General features: G+C 36.1%; 1 protein-coding gene across 1 annotated transcript; it reads right to left on the bottom strand.

The window, feature by feature from the left end:
- Positions 1 to 159: 159 nt before the first annotated feature.
- On the bottom strand, positions 160 to 2,480 carry LOC124375080 (probable CoA ligase CCL7; the record flags this gene model as incomplete). The annotated part of the gene is made up of 3 exons (XM_046833201.1): positions 2,264 to 2,480; positions 566 to 915; positions 160 to 327 (listed from the first exon to the last, which is right to left on the bottom strand). Coding segments are annotated over exons 1-3 (674 nt in total), but the record flags the coding sequence as incomplete, so codon positions are not given.
- Positions 2,481 to 8,040: the final 5,560 nt, after the last annotated feature.

Below are 8,040 nucleotides of genomic sequence, written 5' to 3' on the forward strand. Positions count from 1 at the left end.
ATCTTCCAATTCTAGAACACACACTAGGAACAGCAAAAACTATTGTCACTTAAATCTAGGCAACCTTCTGTATGTCTAGGAGTGTTGTAACTAACTCTATATATAGAGATTTTGGGATACAAGGGTAGATCAATAGGTCTAGTAGGTCTAGTCTATTACAGAGGATGGCTGATGGAGCTCCCTTTGTGTTCTGTTGTTTCTAGCCTGTACATGAGACAGTGTTGTTCCCTGCCCGCCTTTTCTAGAGAGGCTGGAATAGAGCTGGCCTCCTCTTTTTCCAAGGTGATATGACTGGGATATAGCCTGTGCTGTCCCTCCTCATGGCATCTCGACAGGAGGCAGCCCTTAACCACAACATATCCTGAATATTCTGTTACTCCAGAAGCAATTGCAAGTGTCCTTTTAAGACCAAGTGCAATAAGGGGTTTCTCATTCTTGTCCTAGGTGAAAAAATTTTCATCCGACCATGAGTGATGGATAAATATCAGTATTACTTTTGCTTTTTTCGTATTTTTTTTTACTAGAGATCCGTTTAGGTCTGTCATGCTAAATAAAAATCAATTGCCTAAACCTCCTGGAAACATAAGCCTTTTTAAACTTATAGGTGGAAGCAATACTTGTAGATACGGTAACTGTAGTAGCTGATAACTGAAATTTTACAAAAAAGAAAAACGAGGAAGTGTTACTAACCTTAGATCCTTTGAAATCAATCAAATCCTTTACTCGCCCTTTAATATAGAGGAAGCCATCTTTGTCAAAACAGCCAGCATCTCCAGTTTGGAAAAACCCATCATTATCAAATAGCTGCTTAGTCAGTTCTGGTTGGTTCCAATACCCAGACATCATCGCGATAGACTTGACCCAGAGCTCTCCCAAACTTTCGGTAAGTACTTCTACACCTTCATCATTCATAATCTACAATCAAAACTTACTACAATTATGTCAGTCACAGAGAATATATCACAGAATTTTGGATAATTTTGCAAGCCAAAATATTCTTGCCATATAAAGATGTTTATGTAAATACCCACTTTTTCCCCAAATCAAGGCAAATCTTAGTTTGTAAGAGAAAACTATCCAATAACAAAGCTATTTCCATTAGTATTAAGATTATGTTGATAGAGAATACCTACACAAATATGTAAAGTAGGTTAAGGTTAAATTTTAGTCTCTTAGGACGATTCTCTATCAGATTTCTGTAATTAAGTTTTGCAATGATTCAAAATTCCCTTCTTATGAATTAGTAATTGTTGGTCATACTTATTAACATATTTTCCTTAAAGTGTAATACCATGTGATATATGTTGTACTATTACTCTGTAAAATGTGATTGTAAGAATATTACCACACAATGTTTTGCTGCATTAGGTATTATACATACTTACTTCAGATGGATCATTACTGTTGATATAAATGACATGATGAATTCATTTATTGGTCCCCATTTAAAGCGTTACATCGTTAAATTCTTATACAACATTACTAATAGGATTTGCAAGTCATGATCCTATTAGTTCCTATTAGATCCTATTGAGAGATTTATATCTCCCAAATGAAGTATGCTCACATGAAAAACTGAATTAAATTTTAGTTTCAACATGACCTTAATCGTTATATGTTACAAAACAGTATAACACTATGTTGCAAGGATTAAAATGTACTCTCTTCTTCAGGTGAGAAAAGCCTTCAGGCATTAAAAATGGTGAAGGTGAAGCAATCTTCAATAAATAGGATATTTACTTTTGTTAGTTCAGTGTTATACTTTACTGTAACATATAAAGATAGCGAATGTCCAAAAATCATATTATTCTTTCAAACCTTCCATTTTTATTAACAAACTTTTAACAATGAAATGATTTTCATTCTCTTCTTCATTAGAAATAGATGTATGTGGACTGTACTGGACATATTTTCCTGAATGTAGATAAAAGAGACCTCTATAGACAAGTGTTTATTTTATAAACATATGTAAAAAAGAGTCAATTATTTAGTTATTAATCCCTTAGTAATCTCTCCAATAGTACACCTTATCACGATTAAGTATTAAAAAAAAAAAATAGTTTACAAATCAACAAATTGTAAACTATTCATTGAACTATGAATTGAATTAGTTTTCATTCAATTGGACAACTAATTGAAATGACACTTTATCATTACATTAGTCACTACCTCTGCACTTGAGTACTTTTACATAAATAGCAAGTGAAAATGCTTGTTGCAGTTGGGAATGCTAAAACTATAACAGATATAAAATAATACTTACTTTTATTTCAACTCCTGGTGCTAGGTATCCTGTTGAATTAATCTTGCTCAAATCCAAGAGATTTCGGTTCCTCCATGTCGTCAAGATTCCAGTTTCAGTCATCCCATACAAGCTTTGTACACCTGTCCTTCCTTGCAGCACCTTCTGTATGAACATCTCTGCTTCTCGCTTCAACACAACATCTCCTCCTGATAAATCAAAGGTTTTTTATCGATAAACAAAGAAACATTTATGGTGGAGAGACAAAATTAAGCTCTTACAGACATATTTGTAATAAAGAGTCATTTAAAAGAAAATAGGGAAAAAGTCAGTGTTTAAGAGTGGGAAAACAGTGGAAATCCAAGTAGTGAAGGAGATTTGGATAATGTTGGCATCGTACCTCTGTTAATTTTGTGGCTTCAACTTTGGAAGAATGAGCTAACATGGTTTTATAATTTTCATGGGCAGCACTTTTTCCTTTCATATCTTATTTGGTCAGTCCAATAAAACTGCATTACAAACACCCTTAACTGTTTTAGCCTCTTCCAAGTCAACAAAGATTATCTCTGAACGTTCTCAAGAACATTATTAGTTAAATTTCTCACCAGAAGAAACTGTCTTTCTTATGCACACTCTCCTCTAGCAACCCATTTTTGGACTGTTATTTTGGTTTGGTGTGTGTATTTTATGTTTCTTCTGTAATGAATGATAAGTTCTATGGCTACAAAGCATATTTGGAATACACCACAGAATTTTCTGAAAACATTTTGTTGAAATATGAGGCAGATACTCCTATGCTCAGTAAAGAGGATACAATTGCCATATCTCAATTTATTTTTAAGTTCATAAGCTCTATAATTTTAGAAGTGTTTTAACACTTTGTGATCGGGCACTGCTGGTCACTGCCATATCTTTGCCAGCTTGGTCGTATATAGTAAATTGGCTTTGTCCCTTGAAGTCAGTCAGATGTCCAGATGTTTCTTCTTCTTCCTATATATATATAGATATTTACTCTCAAAGTAATTATCGTCCAATATCACTAGTCCCAGTTATGTCAAAAGTTGTAGAAGCTATAATTAAGGAACAACTCAATAAGTACTTTGAAATAAATAGATTTCTATCATCAAGTCAATATGGTTTTAGGAAAGGTCTTTCTACCATCAATGCTATAGAAAATATAGTGTCCTATGTATTTCAAGGATTTGAAGAAAAAAAATTATACTCATGCAACCTTGTTGGACCTAAGTAAAGCGTTTGACATTGTGTCTCACGATATTCTTATGACAAAACTTGAATTTTACGGTATTGTGCAAAATGAGCTAAATCTATTAAGGTCGTACTTGAGGGATAGATATAAAATGGTTTAAAACTGGTGAACAACAATCAAGCCTGCAAAAAGTATTAAACGGGGTTCCCCGGGGCTCAGTACTTGGGCCATTTCTTTTTATTATTTTTACTAATGACCTCCCAAGTTTCTTATCCAGTAATTGTGCTTTATATGCTGATGACACAACATTGTTAAATGCAGGAAAAGATCTTAATATATTACTCGAAGACAGTGAAACCATATTTAAAAAGTCTTGCATATGGCTTGAAAATAATAAATTATTACTTAATAAAAATAAGACTGAAAGAATTGTTTTTGGGCTTAAAAACACTGAAAATAGATCTTTTAAACTCCTAGGAATAAATCTAGACTGCAAGCTTAGTTGGAATGAACATACAAATCAATTGTGTAAAAAATTGGCTAAAGTTCTTTTCTTATTAAGGAAACTAAAAACATGTACCAGTAGGGAACTTATTTTAAATGCTTACTACTCTTTTTTTCACTGTCACCTATTATACGGTACAACTCTTTGGGGAAACTCCTCTGGGGCTCAACAGGTTTTTATATGGCAAAAGAAGGCGATTAGATGTATAGTGGGAATTGGGGACACTGAATCATGTAGACTGCATTTTATTGATCTGAGTATTCTAACGTTACCCTGTGTGTTCATGTTTCAATCAATTATGTATGTTAAAGAGCATTATGCAGAATTTAATTCACGAAGCAGTAAACATGTATATAACACCAGAAATAAAAACCTTATTGATGAAAAATTTGTACGTCTAAGTAAGACGAAAAGTAATTACATACATATTGGCATAAAGCTTTTTAACAAATTACCTCTAAATGTAAAGTCTTTGTCTGTAAATAGTTTTAAATTAGTTCTTAAGAAATGGTTTTTAAAAAAAGCTTTTTATAGTTTAGACGAATTCTACAATGTTTCATTAGATGGCATAATATTTTAGGTGTAATATTTATATATATTAATTTATTCTCATATTTTGTAATTTTTTTATTATTTGTTGTATTTATTGATTGTTAATTTTATTAATTGTTATGTTTGTTAATTGTTATATTTTTTCATTTTTATATATTGTTAATTGTTATATTTAGATTGAGACACATTGATAAACAACAAGCTATCTTACATCAAATTTGCACTGAAGTCAAATGTCTACTATTTTATTTATATCATTGTGCTACCATTTAATTGACTAATGTGACAAAGCCTATTGTAACATATGTTATTTAACGGCAATAAACGAATTGAATTGAATACATGTCTAGAACAGTAGGCCATTCAACAAAAAATTTATATCCTATGTTGCTTCTAGAAATAATTAATAAAGAAACTGGAATTGCCAGCAATGCTCCCCATCTGAATTAACAGGACATTAAAAAAAAAATGCCCCTGAGCGCAAAGAGTTAAATATTTTACATCATTTGATGAGTCTTAAAGTTTTGATGACAACATTTTGTAGGATTTTTGCCACCATTACATGATACTAGATAATTCAATAATATGTTTAGTACAAATTTATTCCTAGTATACAAGCATTATAGTTCAGGGTCAAGCATTATAACACGGAGTCAGTATCAGTATTAAAAGTTGGTTTGCTATCACTCCCACTACACCCCATTCTCCGCATACCGAAATACCATGAGGTATTTAATATATGTAAATACTATGAGGGCGTAGTAGGCAGATCTTCCTATCATTTACATCAGCTAAAATCCACTGGATGGCGGAGCTATTGATTAGCTACAAACTTTTAGCTAGATAGTAGAGCTACTGATTAGCTAAAAACTCTTAGCTAGATGGCAGAGCTATTGCTTAGCTACATACTCTTAACAATGTGTCGCAATTAAAATAATGCTACTGTAGCTGTCAATCTATAATAATCTTGATATTTTAGTAGAGTCTTAACCATGTTAACTGGAGTTCACTTAACAAAATTACTGATATTGATGTACTGTAGGTTCAGGGGCTTGACCTTGACAGTCAGAGTAGCACTAGTGATTTGCGTCCACCACACTCAATGTGTTAAGTTCATACATCTCTGTTTATAGTCTTTACAGATAACATTAATACTTGTATACTCTCCTCTCGTATGATTCAGGAGATGAGCAAGAGGATAGTGCAAAAGAGGAAACAATTGCTGCATCCATAGGACATTCCTGCTTCTGAGATGCTTTCAGCGGAGGATCTCTCCTTCGTCTATGCTACAACCAACGTCCAAGACAGCTTCGGAGGATTGGTTTCATTGCTTGGTGATATTTGTGTTAAATGCAGCCCTCTTAAACGACTGGGAACCTCACCCTTCCCAAAATGGTTTTCCAGGGAGCTCATTAACCTGGTGATACAAAAGAAGATTGCGCACAAACGTTATAAACTTACCTATCTACCTACGGACTACACTCGCTTCTGTATACTGCGTGAGGCTTGCAAGAACCTTAGTCGTAGATGCCGCATGGATTATCTGAGCCATATTGAAGATTCCATCCCGCACAATCCCAACAGCTTTTGGAGTTTTGTCCGCACTTCTACTGAATCTCTCGGAGTCCCTTCTACTGTCACACTTAGTGGACACACTTCATTGGACCTGCAGGATAAAGCAAATATGTTTTCAGAATTCTTTTCTTCTGTCTTCTCCCAGCCAGTAACTTCAGCTCCACACTTCGATTTCAACACACATTCTTCTTTGGCGGCTATATCTTTCTCTGCTTCGGAGGTCTTAGAGGTCTTGAGGAATCTTGATGTTATGAAGGGTGCTGGCCCTGACAACGTACCTCCATCATTTTTGTATCACTGCAAAGACATCTTAGTTCAACCCCTGACCACTCTATTTAACCTATCTCTACTGCATGGAATATTTCCTGAAATTCTTAAAGTGGGACACGTGGTTCCTATACTTAAGAGTGGTAGTTCCTCAGAAGTTGAAAACTATCGTCCCATTACCATTCTCTCTGCTGTTGGGAAGGTGTTTGAAGGGCTCGTACTGTCTCGTTTGAGACCATACTTGAAACCTCTAGTTTGTCCTAGTCAACACGGTTTTACCGCCTGCAAATCCACAGTAACCAATTTACTTCTGTTTGAAGAAAAAATACTATCCACCATGGGGTCTGGTAAACAGCTGGACGTGGCTTTTATTGACTTTGCCAAAGCCTTTGACAAGGTTGACCACTACATTCTTGGACAAAAACTCAAAGCTTATGGCATTCACGGCCCACTCCTCTCCTGGCTGAGCGACTATCTGCTGCGACGGCGCTTGCTGGTAAGGCTTCCTGGTGCACTTTCTCAGGAATTCCATCAATCCTCGGGCGTCCCTCAGGGCTCCTTATTAGGCCCATATCTTTTCACTGTATTCATCAATGATATTACTTCGATACTGAAAGTGGATGCCCTGCTTTTTGCTGACGACGTCAAAATCTACACGGTGGTCTCCAGCCGGGACGACTCTGCACTGCTTCAGTCGAGTCTTGATGGTGTTCTGGATTGGTGTAGAACTAACAACATGAAGCTAAACTCGTCCAAATGCTCTGTAATGACCTTCAGTCGATTGCATCAACCTAGTATTTTTCAGTATTCACTGGATGGTCAACCTCTGGATAGAGTATTCAAAATTAAGGACTTGGGTGTTACCTTCTCTGCTGATCTTTCCTTCAATGACCATGTCGATGAGCTGTGCAGAAGAGCGTGTAGGATGTTGGGATTCATCAACAGGTCTACTCGTGGAATGACAAGCTCTGCAGTCTTAAGGACTCTCTACTCATCCTTCGTTCGCCAGTTATTGGAATATGCGAGTCCTGTTTGGTCTCCCTACCAGCTGGGTCTTGTTGACAAACTGGAAGCGGTCCAAAGGAGATTCCTGAGACTGGTGGGACTGCGGCGAGGACTGCTGTTTAGAGACATTCCTGTTGCTGAGCTGCAGGCCGAGCTTCTTCTCCCAGATCTTCGGACCAGGCGCTGTGTGGCGGATGTCTTGTTGCTGATTCGGCTGATAAGGGGGGAGCTGGACTGCCCGTCGCTGCTTTCGCGAGTGGATTTTCGTATACCATCGGGGACTCGTTCGAGGGAGTTGTTTGGGAGGCGCCAATATTCAAGAAACTATGACTTCCATGGTCCACTTGCAAGGATGATGAGGATTGGCAACCGTCACTGCGGCGGGTTGGATCTCTTCCACGACGGGGTTTCGACCATAAGGAGAGGAGTATTGACAGCCGCACAGCAGGACTCTACATGAGGCGTCCTACCGTATCTATTCTTCATTTGTTATTATTTTTTTGCATACGTACATATAGTATTTATTGATTGTTATTGTTTTTGTTACTATATATGCATTTTTATCGATTGTTATTATTCTTAGTATATTTTTCAAGTTGTTACATACTTTGCTCGTATTTATATCTGCATGTATTCGGTTGCTGGTATACTTATTGTTTGCTTGTTATAGGTTTGATTTGTAAACAT

This window comes from Homalodisca vitripennis, unplaced genomic scaffold (assembly GCF_021130785.1).
Source record: "Homalodisca vitripennis isolate AUS2020 unplaced genomic scaffold, UT_GWSS_2.1 ScUCBcl_13013;HRSCAF=23033, whole genome shotgun sequence".
NCBI classification, from domain to species: Eukaryota; Metazoa; Arthropoda; class Insecta; order Hemiptera; family Cicadellidae; genus Homalodisca; species Homalodisca vitripennis.